Source organism: Capsicum annuum, chromosome 1 (genome assembly GCF_002878395.1).
Source record: "Capsicum annuum cultivar UCD-10X-F1 chromosome 1, UCD10Xv1.1, whole genome shotgun sequence".
Taxonomy (NCBI): Eukaryota; Viridiplantae; Streptophyta; class Magnoliopsida; order Solanales; family Solanaceae; genus Capsicum; species Capsicum annuum.
In genome coordinates, this window is record NC_061111.1 from 4549272 (window position 1) to 4567146 (window position 17875).

General features: G+C 35.5%; 1 protein-coding gene across 1 annotated transcript; it reads right to left on the reverse strand.

Annotated features, from left to right (window-relative positions):
- Positions 1-5898: 5898 nt before the first annotated feature.
- LOC107852296 lies at positions 5899-7979 on the reverse strand. Its single transcript, XM_016697361.2, has 8 exons — positions 7733-7979; positions 7527-7619; positions 7244-7435; positions 7112-7165; positions 6872-7027; positions 6687-6740; positions 6409-6549; positions 5899-6288 (listed from the first exon to the last, which is right to left on the reverse strand). The coding sequence occupies exons 1-8, from the start codon at positions 7886-7888 to the stop codon at positions 5911-5913; spliced, it is 1224 nt and encodes a 407-aa protein (XP_016552847.1). The 5' UTR covers positions 7889-7979; the 3' UTR covers positions 5899-5910.
- Positions 7980-17875: the final 9896 nt, after the last annotated feature.

Sequence of the window (17875 nt, forward strand, 5' to 3'; positions counted from 1 at the left end):
CAGACACATAAAAGATTCAAACTGAATAAAGATAAGAAGTGCTCTTTCAGACTGGTGCTCTGCGTGATGACCCTGGCTGATATGGACCTGCCTCTGAAGTTCTCTTTCTCCCATTTAAACTTTTTAGCATATCCTGTAAAGACACGCTGATACCGGGGAAGAAGCTTCGGGCCCGTATTCCTGCTTCATGAGGAGTGCACTTGGAAAGATTATTCTGACACCTTTCTACCGTCTTGAACAAATATGCTAACTGAACTCTCAGTGTTTCCACTTTTGACCCTACACTTTCATCCTGATAGTTGTCAACTATGCATTCTTCCTGTATTCTCCCTCTAAGCTGCGCTGGTAAGGGTTGACTGATACCCCAAGGGATAGATTGAAGCCAAACCCCATATCCTTGAGTGTAGCCCGGATTATCCAAACTTTCATAAGTGTGTCCACACCCAGCTTTGTTGCATGTTTCCAAAACTGCTCATACTTGCTCTCACCTAAGGCGTGGTCCTTGAAGTACTCAGCATCCTTCAGAAGATCCACTGCTGGTGGCACGTCCTGCAGCCTACCCAACTGGCGCATGACCCTAGAAGGACTGTATGGTCTAGTGCAATTGAGCCCTAACATAACTAAAGGGAGCTGCGTCTGACAACCCAACAATACTATCTTTGGGCGAAGCCACAGATAAGTCCACAAAATGTTATCCTTGGTTCTTGACTCAAGAAATTCAATCCAAGCGTCGACTCCCACGGGTAACGAGAATTTATCCAAACGCAACCTGGAGTCCATGGCTTTCACTCGATTGGGAATACAACGATCTAACACGTCTGGTCTAACTAAAGAAGGCGCATGTAAATGCTCCATCACCCATATCTGCAATATCAGGTTACTGCCCTCAAAAGACCTCCTTCCCTCCTTCACTTCAGTTAAAGCCTTATATATTTCTGTTAAGATCATGGGTATGAGAGTGAACCTGCACTTTTGATTAATGCCCTTGTCATTTTGATCCTTATGAAATAGGGCCATCACCACAGATTGCAAATGGGTATTAATACGTCTTTATTCTAGTGGGAACACTAGAGTACCTAACAAAGCCAGGGTGAAGACTTCATGACGCTTTCTCTCCCACTTCTCCTTAGTCACATGAAATTCATCCCAAAAGCAATCAAAACCTTCCGAGGGCCCGAATCTAGCGAACAAAAAATCTAGGGAAACCCACGAATCACTTAAACAACCCAAACAGATACCCTTACTTTTTAAACCACACGACTGCAAAAATCTCACGCCAGTATGATTTCGTGCTCGGATCATATCCTTCTCGATATAGGGCAAATGCAACAAACCGGATATTTCTGCCAAAGTAGGAGTCATTTCACATTCCCAAAACCTGAACACCAAACTACTTGGATCCCAAAAGGTCAACAAAGCCTCTATTAAATCGGGACGAGGGGTAACATGCAGAAGTTCCGTAAGATCACCTAATATTTTAATCAGTTTCTACTGATCAATATAGTTAAACATTTCCCACCATTTGATTAACTTTTTGGGCACCTTGACAACCATCAGAACTCTAGACTTGGTGGACAAATCCATCCTGTAATAACACATAAGACATTATCTCAAAAAAAATTTGACAGGAGTAGAAGATTCCCAACCCTTGGGATTTTTTGACGCAAACATATGTCGATGGGACAGACCACATCCATGACTCCAATTTGCCGAACAGAAGTACTGAGCGAAATTAGTCTACTTGGCAAACAACTCAAGATTACGGGGCGAGAGACCTAGGCTAATACTAAGACAAAGGCCGATACAAAAAATTACCGGACCCACCGAGGATTGCCTACTATTCCAACCCAAGGGAAGGGAATCAGGTATGCGTAGTTCATCCAGATTGGACAATTATTGATTAACTAATAAATTGACCCTAACTTAGGAGACACTACCAAAAACAAACGAAAAAAAAACTTTTGGATTTTCAGCTAAGACTGACACCACCAACTATGAAGGAAAAAAAAATCTTTTTGGTATTTTTTATTTTTTTTTTGACAAATAAGTAGAAAAGGCAAACTTTTTTTTTTCGCTTTTACTGTATTTTGAGAAGATAAATGCAAAACGTAAAAAAAAATCATTTTGAGTTTTTGGATTGTGAAGAACAAAAGCCATAAAGAATTCTAAAATAAACTACGAAATTCCTCTTTTTTTCATTCTTTTCGACTCACTTTTTCTATTTTTTTTTCTTTTTCGTTTTTGCCTACGCACCTTACTCCTAACAATTTTTTTTTAGTCCGTCAAATGACCACGTTACCTTTAAAAATGCAATAGTTAGCACGTAAGGATGCTTTAAAGGGGAGTATCCTACAAAGGGCCAAGTGGGTCCCGCTAGTTCTCCGTATGATACACATAAGCATGACCTAAAGGCTGACCTACGTTGTGGTTCACTAACAAGGCTGTTCGGGGGAGCGTATGGTCGATAGTGACTGCTTTGCTTTCCACCTACTCTATAACACCGACGGCTCCTCCCCTAAAATAAGGGTGACTTAACAAGAGGTTGTGTACAACACGTGTACTACGTACTTGCTGCAGAAAGAAGGTCGGGGGGTGGACTCATGATGCCAGATATAAAGCGGTAACACATAAGATAAATACTATAAACAAAGAGCACAAAAAACACAAAAGTGCAAACAATAACCCAAACAAAATCACAAACAATCTTATACACTCGTAATGCCAAACAAAGCCGATACGACTCCAAAAATAGCTCAAATTCTGAAAACTTGTCATAGGTCCCCAGCAGAGTCGCCACAGCTGTCACACCCCCTTTTTTACGTACTCCACAAAAGATTTAATGTTTTAAGGGTCGAAAGGGTTTTATTATTTAAGTGACAAGAAATGAAAATTTATTTCGAAAAAGGATTATTTACATTTTTTACTCAGAGTCACCACTTGGCATGATCCGGGTTGCCAAGTCACCTTTGGAAAATCCTTTTTGAAACCATTTGACTCTTAAACTAGCTTGCGAACAGAGACTCCGGCTAAGGAATTCTGTTGACCGAGGGGAAGGTGTTAGGCACCCCTCGATCCCGTGGTTCAACTACGGTCGCTTGGTAGAGTGTATCAATTATTTTGGCATTACGAAATGTATAAACCACACAAAATCACGCAAAATAATCAAACAAAACAAAACAATCCAAAATGTAAAGTCCAGTCCAATTATTACAACCCGAAATAAAAAGAGACTGAAAGTAAACCTACGCTAATCCTAAACTGATGCTCTACCCGCCGTCTCGGGCCTTCACCACGAATATCCTCCGGGTACATGACACCTCGGGGCATTCCCCCGTGAATAAATATATACAGATACTTCGGGGCATTCCCCAGCCAAATGATACAAGTGATCCCTAAGCAATATAGCCAAGAACCATTCAATCACACAAATCGAATATTCCATCAATCCACAATCCCTAAATTCGCCTACCCGACCTATATTTCCTATCAAGCTTTTGAGTTAAAATGATTCTATCAAATTCATGCTTAATCCGAATTAAATAAAACGACAACGGTCCAAAATTTAACTGCATTCAACTTTTTAACAACTTTTTATTCCCACCCAAAATTCTTTTCCAAACAAAAATTAACACATGCTTTGATTTTCCAGTCACATCTCATAATTGAAACCAACATCAAACACAACACAAAAACGAAGATTCAAACCAAACACACAACCAATAAATTATCCAAACTCACAACATAAAAAAAACAGCCAAGATAAAGTAAAGATCGGTAGAAGAAATGGACCTCAATGATGATTTTATTCCAAATATCAGCCGATCAAGAGCAAGAAGATGAATCCACGTGCCAAAGAACCTCGAATCGGACCCAAACTCGACCAACAACCTTAATCCTGAACTAAACTCGCAAATCTCGATCAACAAATCAAACGAACGAACGAAAAACTTGAATGGAGGTATGAACTGGTGCTACTGGTCATCGATTTTGGTGACGCCGGAGCTCCAGCAGAACACGTAATCACTAAAATGGATCTCTCCGGCTAAATTTCGCCGGAGAAATCAGAGACGAAGAAGTTTTAGGGGAATTTTGGGACTGTGGCGAATCGATTCTACGATGTAGAGCTTATTCCAGTGAGAAATTCACCGAAAAAACTCCAAACCAGCCAGATTTTCACTGATTCCATCACCCTTTCTCAATATCCGATCACCGTCGACCCTCTCACTATTCTCTCCCTATTTTTTCTCACGCAATCTCTCCCTCTACCTCTCTCAGTTCTCACTCACGCCATTTTTCCTTTCAAACTCTCCGATTCGCTGGGATGGTGAGTACATGTGTGAATTTCCAGTGGGATTTTTGTAGGTTGTAGTGTATTCTGTGAAGATGCAAAAATAGTGATCCCCCAACTCGATCAAACCCCCTCCCAAAAGATAACCGAGCAAACCCCGAAATAGTTCCCACGAAATACGGCAGTTTCTAAGGATCAGCCGCCGATTTCAGGCATTTTCCGACAGGTTTTCAAAACTGATTCAATCGAAGTTACTATTTTCTCGGTGCCGGAGATCCGGTGAGCTCCGACGGTGTCAAGAGACGACGAAAATGATTTAGATTTCGGCGATGGGTAGCCTTCTCCGATGGGATTTGACCGATTCTTACTGTTTCTTCGCCCAAGCCCTCTCAAATCGATCTCTATTTCTCACTATTTACTCTCAATTCTTTTCTTTTCTCTATCGATTCACTCCCTCCTCTCTCTGTTTCTCCCTCTATCATCACCCTACTCGCTATTCGTCTTCATCTCTTCTTGAACTCCACTGTACATGTGTGCGACGGTGAGAGAGTGGTAAGTGTATTTGGTTAGGTGGTTGTGTGTGCTTGTTTTTCGTGTAGCTGTGTGTGTTGCGAGGAAGAAAAAATGGTGCGAGTGCGTATTGTGATGAAGAAGAAGATGAAAAAAAAAATCTATTCCTGTGGTGTATCCTCTGAAGAAGGAAAGAGAAATCTTGATTAGAAAAATGCCCCCCCTGTGTGTATCAATTGTGTGCGTGTATATAGGCTGTGAGGGTGGGTATTGGGGTAGGGTAGGTGGGCTAGGGTATGGGGGCATGGGGTAGTGATGTGTTGTCCAAAATTGATAGGAGTGGTTACTTTTGTTACAAAAGAATAATTGGGGATTAGGTTTGTTAGTGGGTTTGTTATTTTTGTATTTTTATGGGATATAATCATACGGGTGAGGGCACGTGGTAAGACAGGGATAAAAATGTGTAACCTGGGACTTTGGGAGGGACAAAATTAGGTGTCTACAAGCATAATAGGGGTTTAAATTGCTAACTTGTGGTAGCTTAAACTACATTATTCAAAATTCAAACTAAAATATTTCAATAAACTAATCTATCTAATAGAAATTAAAAGGTCAAATTATCTTAAACTTACAACCTATTTTAGTAAAAAAATTATTACAGTAACTAAAATAAAAATAAATTATCACGTAATACACAAAACAACCATTTGACCAACTTTGTTGCCGGCAAAGTGCACATAGAACAAAACTCAGTACAGCCAGGAACTAAGTTGAATTCAGGCCATCTTTTAAATCATGGTCTAAAGATTTCTTTTGAACAAAATTGAATCTAATGAGGAGATGTCAGATCACAATCTAAAATTTTGTAAATTATTTCAAACGTTAAACAATAATTAATGTTTTGTTAGTAATGTCGTGGGATATATGAGTAAATACTAGGCTCGAATCCTATATTTTTATGAAAGATTATTTCTCAAGGGTTATATTTGCATAACTTTTTTTAAATACGATCAAAATCTAAATGATACCCTAAAAAAAGACACATTGTGTATATCAATCTTTTATCATTTAGTTGACTCGTAAGAACTTGTCATTGATAGTAATTACAAGACTTAGACTTGTGCACTCTCACCAGGTCCTCCATACAGAACAAAGAAGGAAGACTTTGAACGAAACCGTAGAGGCTTAAATATAACCTTGTACATATTAGGGTTGTCGACATGTGTGATTGTTTTATGTACTGCAATTGTTTGTCCTCTCACGTTTAATGTTGCAATTTTCTTACAATAAGCATCATAACGTGAGTTTCGAACAGGAAAAAAGCTTGAGCCCATTGGAGGTTCAGCTACATTTTGTGGACTATATGTCACTCCTCCCCAACTAACCGTTGTAGCAAAACCTGCTAGGTCAGTGAAGATCTGTTGCGGCCAAAAGCCAATTTGTCTATAGTCATCTTCCATTAAAAGCCACCAATTTCCATTGACTATATCCTTATTTGACCAAAAAAAAGGTATTAATGTCTATATTTATGTATCTTCCAATATTGTAATCCTTGTACCAACCAGAGTGAAATTATAAATAATAAAAAAGAAGAGAAATATAAGATGTACCCGTTCGATGTACATTGTGTCCTCCCATATTTTCCCTCCACGTTGTGAAATATGACCATCGTATGATACATCAACAGGTATTTCACTATTTACTAGTATAAAGCCAGGACATAGTGTATTAAAGCAATGAATTTCACCTGCCTAGAAATAGAAGAATAATATCAAATACAAGAACCCTTGTAAGTTGAGGAAAGTAAAATGAACTATAAGGCATGTAGTTCTAGTTTTCAAGAAGTCATAGTGGAAATCCTTACAAAATATACATACGATAAGTTTACCTGAAAATGTATGAATAGTCTTGTTTTGGTATCCCCATATAATACTGGATCCACCTAAAGTACAAAATAGTTATATAGATATCATGATAATCGTATAATTTTTATTATGTATGTAATCCTTACGATACCTTCTTCCATATATGAAATAACCAAATTATGATCGAAAAAAAAAATGTTAAACTTACTCTCCAACCAACTTGTATGATATCTGATCCAGTTTCAATTTTTAGTCGACAAGCACTATGCTGTTGATCTTTAACATGAGGATTGTATATACTAGCTATCATCCCGGCTCCCCCAAATCTAATAAATGGATTACTTGGAGTCTGAGCTATTGCTACCTGAATTTAATAAACAAATATTTTCTAGTGACTCAGAAAAGAAATTAAAATTTTGAAAAAATTAATTAGGGAATAAAATTGTACCTTATATCCTTGTGAAGATATGTATCTTCCTTTTTGTTCACTATTATTGTTGTTCTGCATTAGGTGGACATCAATATATGTATACGATGATTGAAAACTAAGCTTGATTAAATTATTCATGAATTATCTTACGGTGTCAAGAGTGTCGAATGTGACACTTTCTGGTGGTGGCATGCGTCTATGTCTTATAAGATCATCCTTTGTAATTCTCTTAATAGGAACAGTTTCAGAAGGGCATCCTCCGTCTTTTGACCGTAGTGTCAATGACTTACTAGAGGTTGAGGCACTTGAATTTTGATTTATCCTTAATAAATTAGCTTTCATCTATTCAATTAAATATTTAATTGTAAGTTAATTGTATCATATCTTTTTAAAATAAAATAAAAATTAAAGTTTAATGAGGGTAAAAATATACTTTAGGATAAAAATTATGGTCCTTCAACAATGGATGATCAAATGCAGGTTGCTTGTAAAAATCTATGCAATCGTATATATCTCCATAACTAGTCTGTGAACAAAAAAAACATCATTAAGAAGTAATTAACCAAGTTATAATAATTCTACATCTTCCTATTCAATATGTACCTTTTAAATATAAAATAATCTCTCAAATACAAATACCTTAATTGTTTTGATTGCTGGCTTGTTCAGAAGTTTTAATTGTTTCTCTAACTTCATGTCTTCAAAACTGGATAGGTTTTTATCTCCTTGTACCCCATTATACCTCAGAAGAAAACATAGGACCAATAAAACATGTTGAACAATTCTTTGATGCATTCTGAATTTATTTATTTATTTGTAAGCTAGCTAGTGTAAGGCCTTTTCGAAAAATTGAACCAACTAAAACAACATGAAAGATCTAGACAATAATTTGATTTACTAAGTGTACGAGATCTTTGCTACTATAAAGAAGACATTATATATATATAGGTGAAGAAAATATTGAATTGTCTACTATTCAAGATATTAAATTAATATATATCTTCTGAATCACAATTAATAGAAAAGACTTTATTCAAATAAATATTGATTGTCCATTTCTAAGTAAATTCAAAGTAACTATCTGAACATAGATTTTATCAGAACTGACGAAATTTTGCAAGGATATTTTTCAGTTACGTGTGCACACAATAAATCGACTTGTTGATTTTGGTAGTTGGATTCGACATTTCAATTACTATAAAACGTATAAATGTATTAGGAGGTGTATATACACCTTTTGTACATTGTTATACATTATATTGAGTAACTTATATTTACTCTACCTTATGTATTCATTATACAATGTATAAGAATAAAGATAGAAAAGTGATATATAATAATGTATGTGATGTATAACTGTGTATAAAGGTGTATATATACACTTTTTTATCCTAATTTTGAAGAAATTATCAATGTCAGTATTTATGTTTCTCTCAATTTATAATTCATAAATACTTGTATATATATTATAAAAATTTAAACAATAAATTAAAGTATTTAAGTACCCTATATATGTACATTGTGTCCTCCTAAAATAATTTTTCATCGTCACTTTATCATCAAAGAAAAAGAACGCTAGGTTAAGAAAGATTAATCTCCCACTAGTCCCATAAATTGCAACGAAGACAAAACAATTAGAAGCCTATAAGAGGAAGCTACATCAAGATTAGAAATTATCATTATTGCAACAGTCTGAACATAGATTTCATACTTTTGGACATTTACAAAAGTTTTTTAGTTGACAATTGCAATCTTTTTTCATCATATCCGGTATCAAATTGATGATAGTGAATGTTCAATTAAAAATGTAAAGTGACTTATTAATCTCAATTAGTTCAGTACAAATGAAAATAGCCAAAAATATAACTGTTTGATGCACATATAGCATACAAGATGCACCTATGACGCATAAGATGCACGTGAAAATCTATTATAACTTTGAAATCTTGGATAGTAAAAAAACATGCACAAAAAGGATTCCACCTTTTTCTCTACTTTCCCAACTATTCCCATGCACCTTTGTATTTTCAGTTAAAGTAGTTACCATTTAATTGTTAAGGTAATTAGGATTAGAAGTGGATAAGAATGGTTTTATCAGTATTAAAGTCAGAGAATTATCTAAATTGTTCACATATCATTTTACATTTTATAAGTATAAAAGGAAGGCAATTATCTAAAAGATTCCCATTTTGATTTATTATTCTTCTTACCACCAACTCTTTTTCAGTATAAAAGGAATGCTCTACTAGTTATTCACATTCATTCTATAATAAACGATTTTACTCCTATACTTCTCTCTGACACTTTTTTTGATCTTTTTTAAAAAGACTTACGTTGGAAAATGGATGAGGTATATAAACTACAGATTAAGGTATATGGTATTATAATTATTGTTATTATTATTTTAGATTTTAATTTAACGTGTCTCTTTTTCTTTTTTTTTCTGATGTGCATTTTTTTTTTCTTTAAAAATAAATTTTCATCATTCTATTGTTGATTGAAAATACTATTTCAACCAGCTTGGGTGACTATTTTAGCCTTAAAACTCCCCAATCAATAACGCTACTAATCAGTGTAGCAGCTATTTTCTCACATCTTATGTATAAACTAATACAAAGATATGGCTGGAGACATCATGGGGCCAACCCGGATCTTGACATCGAATTATCGGTTAGTAATTATTTACTACAACTAATTTCATCTGGTTCTTTCTAAATAATGCAATAACCCCTTCTTTTTTCCTTTTTGCAGGCTTCCTAAGGCGACGATATCACGGGATGGATAATGGGTATACCGGTCAATGTGTGTAAAATATGTAAAATATTATAGTTTGTCTGAATATGGGTGGTTTTGTAAAATAAAAACTAATAAAACATGTGTGTAAAATATTTAAAATATTAGTTTGAATGAAAATGTGTGGTTTTGTATAATAAAAACTAATAAAACATATCGCACGTGTAGTACATAAGATATTAAGTTCAGAACAAATGAAAATAGCCAAGAATAAGCCCAAGAATATAATTGCTTGATGCACATGTAGCGCACAAGATGCACGTGTAGCGCACAAGATGCACGTATGATGCATAAGATACACGTGGAACGCACATAAGATCAAATTTTTATAACTTTAAAATAATTTAAATTTTAATTTACCACAAAAAATGCTCAATTTGTGGAGGTTTGTTTATGAAATTTTTAAGAAACTCCACTAATAATTCATTTTGCGGCATTTTGTTGAAACTCCCACAATATAAATATTTTTTGAAGCGATTTTATAAGGACAGTTACAAAATGGTCACAATTTAGTATAAATTGTGGCGATTATTGACTCCCATAAATTTATTGAATTTGTTATTTTTAGAAATTATATATTTTTTGCATTAATTATTTTACTATACTCAAACTATATGTTATATAATAACTAATTTTTAAAATTAACTCATTATATATACACAAACAAATACACTCTCCTCCGTCTTCATTTTAATACTATTGTAATTATTTTATCATTTAGATATTTGTGTTATTTATTGATGTTATTGCACCATAACACAATAATTTAAATTTTATGACTATTAAATCTAAAAAAAAATAAAATTATATGATTAATTTTGGCTCAAATACACTATACATATTTAGTTATATGATCTTTAAAATTAAACTTAAAAAGTCAAATCAATAGTTGTAGACACCTAATTTTGTCCCTCCCAAGTTCAATTTTATCCGTTTTTAGCTAACCTTACCATGTGCCCTCAACCGTGCAATTATCTTCCCGCAAAAATACAAAAAATAACAAATCCCCAACCAACTTAATCTAAAATATTCTCTCAATAAAAAATTAACAACCCTCCCTATTAAAAATTGACAACACATCACCCACCTTACCATACCCCTACCCACCTACCCTACCCCTAACCCCTCCTAGAGCGACGTTGTTTTTCTCTCTTTTAATATATACACTAAAGGGCAGCTTCCAGGGATGGGACAAAAGAAAATACTCTCAATTAACCATAGCAACATGAGAATAGAGGGGCCCACCATATTCATACCCTAATATACATTTTACACTTATACACCTCACAATTGGGCCCACCATATATATAAGCTATATTCCTTTTCTTCTACACACATACACAAAAGGGATTTTTTTTCATTGATATAGGAAAAACACTCATCTCACAACAATAATACGCGCACACTCATCCTTAGAGACGAAAAACACACATACATATACTCTCTATCTTTGAATCGGATTGACACAAAAACAGAAATTCACACACAGTAGGGAGAGAGCAATAATTCACTAATTGGAGTTCTCATATATGCACGCACCTAAACAAAAAAAAAATAGTGAGAGAGGGAAAGATGGAGAGATCAAGAGAGATCGAGAAAGAGAGGTAAAACACGAGAGAAAACGATCGGAGAAGCTAGATTTCGTTGGCGATTTCACCATCGGAGAACACTGATCCTCTTTGCTGAAAACCCAATTAACCGTCGATGACCTCCACTCCCAAAATCCCAAACCAATGGTCGGACGCCCTACCTACTGCCGTCGTTGTACCGTTTCAGCTGTAAGGACCATCGCCGAATCTAGCAACGACGGCAAAGACCACAGCTGGCTGATTTTAGCGTCGATTCCATTGAGTTTTCACCGAAATATCGTAGCCATCATCGTCAGGCCCCTGTTTCCAGTCAGTTTCCATCAATTTTGAAATCCATCTAGTCTTATTTATTGTTCAATCAGTTGTTCGGGTTCGAATGGTCGGATTAGGAATTTGAGTTGGTGGATTCGCCTGCTGAAGTTCGATTCGAGGTTTCGGTGCGGAATCCATTTCTTTTAATAGAATAATACTCTTTGAAAGCGGCATTGAGGTCCAATTCTTTTTCCTCTTCGTCTTAATTCTTATGTGATTATTGAACGTGATTCGATATGTGAATTGTTGGTGATGTTTAAGTGTTGGATTGGTTAATATTTGTTTATTCTGATTCGTTGTTGGACCCATTACTCATGAATTGTATGATGTAACGATATCTCATTCGAGAAGTAAAACCAGTTATTTAGGGGTTGGAAATTAAAAATTGATAAAAAAGCATTAATTTGTTTGGATTTATTGATATTGTTGTATATAATAATGCCCCGATAGATTGAGTTGCGTAGGAAAATAGTAGGCTTGGGTAGGCAAATTTAGAACTTATGGGTTTTAGTATTTTGGAATGTTTGTGGAATGGTTTGTCTTTCTTGCAATCAGAAAATATATTCATTTAACCGGGGAATGCCCCAAGACACATTGTATTTATTCACCGGAGAATGCCCCGACGTATTATGTTGGCAAAAGACATTCCTAAAGAAGGCTCGAGGCATCGGGTAAAGCATTGGAGCATAGTTTAGGATTAGTGTAGGTTAGAGTAGGTTTATATTTTCGCATTTTTCTATTTTTGGACTGTATAATGGGACTGGACACTATATTTTGGATTTATTTTAATTTTGTTGGTTTGATTGATTATTCTATGTACTTTGTGTGGTTTATACACTCGTAGTGTTAAATTAGCCGATACACTTCACCAAGCGACTGTGGTCGAACCACTGGATCGAGGGGTGCCTAACACCTTTTCTTCGATCAACAGAATTCCTTGGCCAGAATCTCTATTCGCGGATCAGTTTAAAGAGTCAAAAACAGTTTTAAAAAATGATCTTTCAAAGGTGACTTGGCACACTGGATTATGTCAAGTGGCGACTCTGAGTTTTGATTGTTAAAAGTCCTTTTCAAAAAAAGTCTTATCTTTGGTAACCTTAGTAATAAAAATCCTTTTTGAACTTAAAATAAATCTTTTTGGTGTTGAAAAAGGGGTGTGACAACTCTGGTGACTCTGCTGGGGACTTTTTTTTTTTCTTCAGAATTTGAGCTTATTTTGGAGTTATATCAGCTTAGTTTGGAACTATAGGTGTATAGAAATTTTGTTTGTTTGTTTTGTGTTATTGTTTTATCATTGTTGAGTGTCTACGCGCTCTTTGTTTACAGTCTTTTCTTATGTGTTACCGCTTTATATCTGGCATCATGTGCATAACCCGAGTCATTCTTTCTGCAACAAGTCCGTAGTACACGTGTTGTACACGACCTCTAGTTGAGTCACCCTTATTTTAGGAGGGGGAGCCTTCAGTGTTATGGAGTGGGTGGAAAGCTCTCGCAGCCACTATCGACCATACGCGCCCCTGAACAGCCTTGTTAGTAAACCCAGCGTAGGTCAGCCTTTAGGACATGATTATCTGCATCCTATTAAGACCTAGCGGGACCCACATGGTCCTTTGTAGGAGACTCACCTCTAAAGCATCCCTACGTGCTAAATGTTGCATCTCTGAGGGTAACGTGGTCATTTGACAAACCAATTTGGGGAAAGCAGGTGTTAGAAGTAAAGTGTTGAAAAAAAAGAGAAAAAGAAAAATGATTCAAAAAAAAATAGTTTCGTAGTTTTAGAGTTCTCTATGGCTTTTGTTTTCCAAAATTAAAAAAAAAATCAAAAAGATTTTTTTACCTTTCACACTCGTTTGTCCAAAAAGAAAAACATCAAAAAAAATTTCCTTTGTTTCTTTAGCAAATTTTCATAATTCAAAAATTTCAAAAAAAAATTTAAGAGTTTTTATAAAAGAAAATGAAAAAAAATGGTAGAAGTTTTGTACATTTCATATAGCGAAAATGCCAAAAAGATTTTCCTTCATAATTGTTGGTGACAGTTTTAGTTGAAGTGTCTAATTAAAAACCCCAAAAAGATTTTATTCATTTGTCTTTGGTTGTGTCTCTTAAGTTAGGGTCAGTCTGTCAGTTAATCATTAATTGTTCAATCTGGACAACTACGCACCCCTGATTCTTCTCTTTCGGGAGTGACATACGTAGGCAGCCTATTGTGGGTTCGGGGATCTTATTTAAAAAACTTCAAAAAGATTTTCTTCACTCTTTGTTAGAGTAGATGTCATATTCTTCTTTAAAAGAAAACAACAAAAAAGATTTTTCTTTAATAGTTTCAATTTTCATTTTTCATATGAAATTCAAAAATTCAAAACCCAAAAAGATTTTTGTTTAGTAATCATAGGTTTTGTTTTGTATAGGGAGCTTAAACCTAAAAAATGCAAAAAGATTTTCGTCAATTCTTTTGACAATTTGTTATTTTTGAAGTTTTTGAAAAAGAAAAAAAAGGAAAAAGAATTAATTGGCCATTTTGGCAAGACTTTACGAACTACGTACACCTAATTCTCCTCTCTCGGGGGTGAGATTCGTAGGGGCCCTTCTTGGGTTCGGTGGTCTTTTCAAAAGGAAATTAGAAAAAGAGTTTTGAAAAAAGTATTGCATTCTAATGTCTTTGTTATATGTTGTTCAGTTAGTTTAAGATGGTTGGTTTGTGGCATTCTAGCTGGTCCTCTACATCACACCAAATCTAAGGAAGAGTTTGTTGTGTCCAACCAGGATATAGAGAGTGACCTCATGGATCAAATAAAGAGTCTAGAAAATGAGAGTTTAAAGCAAAATATTTTGAGATTAAGGCAACAAATGATGGAAATGCATCGAGCTTGGGTCAGTGGGTTGCCTCCTCCTCCATTCCCTACCGTTGACCCCGCAAATACCTTGAGTTTTCCATCACAATTGCAAGCTCCATGTCCTAATATTGTTGATGCACCACAACATGCCTTAAAATTCATTCCAAGCCAAAAAAATCTAAATACTTCCGCCATTATTTCTCTAGCACCTCAGCTTAAGCCAACTACATTCACAACACCACATGTCGTTTATGATTTTGTTACTCAATCCTCTGCTGAGACATCCATATTAGCTTGCCGCCCAACAGTTTTGCTTTCCCATGCTGCTATTGGACCCATGCTCAATACTCTTGGAGATCATTGTTATACTCTTGAGACTACATTTAAGTTAAATTGGACCGCCAAAATTTCTTGACAAGAAGCCTAGCATGCCTGAAGAGCCAGAGAAAATGGTTGGTAAAATGAAGGGTACAAAAAATGCTATGAAAAGTTCCCTAGGACTAGGGAGTAAAGAAGATGTTTCATACAAAAACAGGGGCATATCTTCAAGTGTTAACCCTCCTCCAAGCCTTGAGATATCAAAATTCGAGGAGCAAGATAGACAGAAGGAATTCATGAAATATTTGGGACAATATTGCAACCAATTAAAGGAAACTGGAGGAGAGAAGAATGGGAAAGATACAAATGTTGTTATAGTTGGAGAACAGGCACAACCAAGAAGACGACGTTGTCGTTGCCGTCAGTCTCAAGCTCAAGTTCATACCCAAACTCTCTATAATCCCTCTCAAAATCCATTATACTCCATTTCCCCACCTCCATATCTAGTATATTGTGCACAACCATATGTTCAACTCTTTTCTTACTCACAATGGCGTGCACCAACTCTTCAGAGTCACCCTCCGACTCCACAAACCTACCAAATCCTTTCTAGGCTCGATTTTGGATTCAAGCCAAATAATGAAATGAGGCAGAAATTGAGGGATAGCTTTACACCAATTGGAAAGTCGTATGCTAGCTTATTTCAGAGATTAGTATAATGGGGCATGATCACTCCTCTCCTTGGGCACACTCTTAATCTTCGTTTAAGAAATTTTGATCCTAATGCACGATGTGCATATCATTCTGATGCTCGGGATCATAGTATTGAAGATTGCCGAGATTTGAAAAGAGAAATTGAAAAGATGATTTAAGATGGATCAATTATGGTGTAGAACATTGACTGTGAGGGAAGCTCTAGTCATGCTGATATGCAAATCAGTGTTTAAGTTGTCAGGTTGAGCAATTGAGAAGTCACCCCTATCCCTACTAGGAAGAGGTTTGGTAGTTTGTTTTGTTTTGTTTTCTATTTTCTAAATTATTTCAGGATTGTAGTTCGGGATCCATCTTATTTTGTCTCTTTGTCGTTTATGTTCAAACCCTTTTCTCTTTTATTTCAACTAAATGAAGTGTCCCTTTCCATTTGTGTTTTAAATATGTGGTTTGTATCGTTACACATCATATTTTATGTTGATTCTAGTGTTATGACATGCCTGGGGAATTTTCAGCTGGATCTTAAAATCCATTTTAAGCATGAACTTTGAATCAGAGGGTTAAAGTTAGAAAAACGTTTGAGAAAATAGGTAGAGTGCTGAGACATTTGATGACAAGTTGAAGTCTTTTCTGAAAATTAAGGCAATTATTTTGAGAATCACATGAATAACTTAGTCATCAATTGAAAGAGATAGCTCAATTTAGTCAAGTAGTGGATTGTGTGATCCTACATCAAAAAGAACAGAAAACCAGCTCCACGAAAGCATGCGTCATTCGATATGAGGAATGTACAACAAAGATAGAGTTTGCTAAAGAAGTAGCGTCGCATAAGATTAGTTAAAGTTAGTACTATAAAAAGTGTCACAAATGATCTTCATCTTTCACTTTCACATTGCATGCTATGTACTAGTATCTTCAAGGATTGATATGACGAAGGAATTTCATTCAGCAATCCAAATATTGTGTCATTCTTTGTTTACCCCATTTGAGTCTTAGTGTTATTTTCTTTCATACCCCTCCTTTGGAATCAAGATAGAGTCAGCAAAGCTCAAAAGAAAAGTGTCAAGCAAAACAATAGAGTCAAAAAAATTTAAAAAAAAAAAAAAAGAAAGAGAAGAAAAAGAAGAAGAACATATGTCCAAAAATAAAGTAAAGAGAAAGTGTCAAGAAAAATAGAGTCACAAAAGTTTCAAAGAGAAAAAGAGTCAATAAAAGAGAAAAGAGATTTGAATCAAGCGAAAGTATAAGCTGCCAGAACTACGCGTGACTTGATTCTCCTATTTTGGGGGTGAGCTACGTAGGCTGCCCTATTCTGGATTCGGTCCAACCAAATAAATTATTTAGAATTGCCCAGTCAAAAGAAACTGGGGCATGAGTTAATCCTCATTGTTTGAGTTGATTCCAAAAGTTGTAAGTCTCACCCCACTTCAAGTGTAGTTTGGGCCCTATGCCATCCTTTCTTTCTAACCTAATCTAAAAGCCACAACCAAAGAAAGACCTTCAGATCAATCTTTGAGAATGTTAAGGCTAACCATGCAATGGATGTGATAACGTATTTTGGGAACTACTTGTCTTCCTCAGTGTAAGGAATTAGGAGAGAAATAAAAATGAAAGAGTCTTATCGATGAAAACCCTCATGGACACTGTAAGACGATGGTGAGTTAAGACAAATAAAAATGAGAGAGTCTTATCGGTGAAAACTCTCACGGGCACCGTAAGATGAGTGTGAGTTGAGAGAAATAAAAATTAGAGAATCTCATTGGTGAAAAAACCTCACGGATACCATAAGGCAATGGTGAGCTGAGAGAAAGAAAATGAGAGAGGCTTGTTGGCGAAAACCCTTCAAGGTGTCACTAGCCGAATGAGGTCTCCGAATGCAATTGACCTAAGGAAGCAACTCAATTTTGAGGTCATTCACTCAATAAAAATTGTTAGAAAGTTTTGGATGAAAAGATCAGGCAGTCTAATCCGATATGTATGTCATAATCATTAGAGTTGACTGTCATTTTCAGATAAACTTTTCTTTCATCTCTTTCAATGGGGACATTTATTGTCATTTTTTTTTCCTCTTTAGTTGTATTTTTATTTTCTAAAGAAAAAAATTGTTGTTATTTTTCTCTTGTATTTGAGTCAAGTTCATGTCAAAATAAGTGAGAAAAGATTTCAAAACTGGCTAGCAACTTCTTCAATTGCACAAAGATAGACAGAAAGGCCAGCGCATGAAA

What these genes read in the sequence shown, in the direction of transcription:
- LOC107852296 (XM_016697361.2), bottom strand. Translation starts at nt 7,888, where the DNA reads ATGCATCAAAGAATTGTTCAACATGTTTTATTGGTCCTATGTTTTCTT. An exon ending in TCATACAAGTTGGTTGGAGA is followed by an intron (nt 6,741 to 6,871) that starts GTAAGTTTAACA and finishes TTTGTACTTTAG; the next exon opens with GTGGATCCAGTATTATATGG. An exon ending in GACTATTCATACATTTTCAG is followed by an intron (nt 6,550 to 6,686) that starts GTAAACTTATCG and finishes TTCTATTTCTAG; the next exon opens with GCAGGTGAAATTCATTGCTT.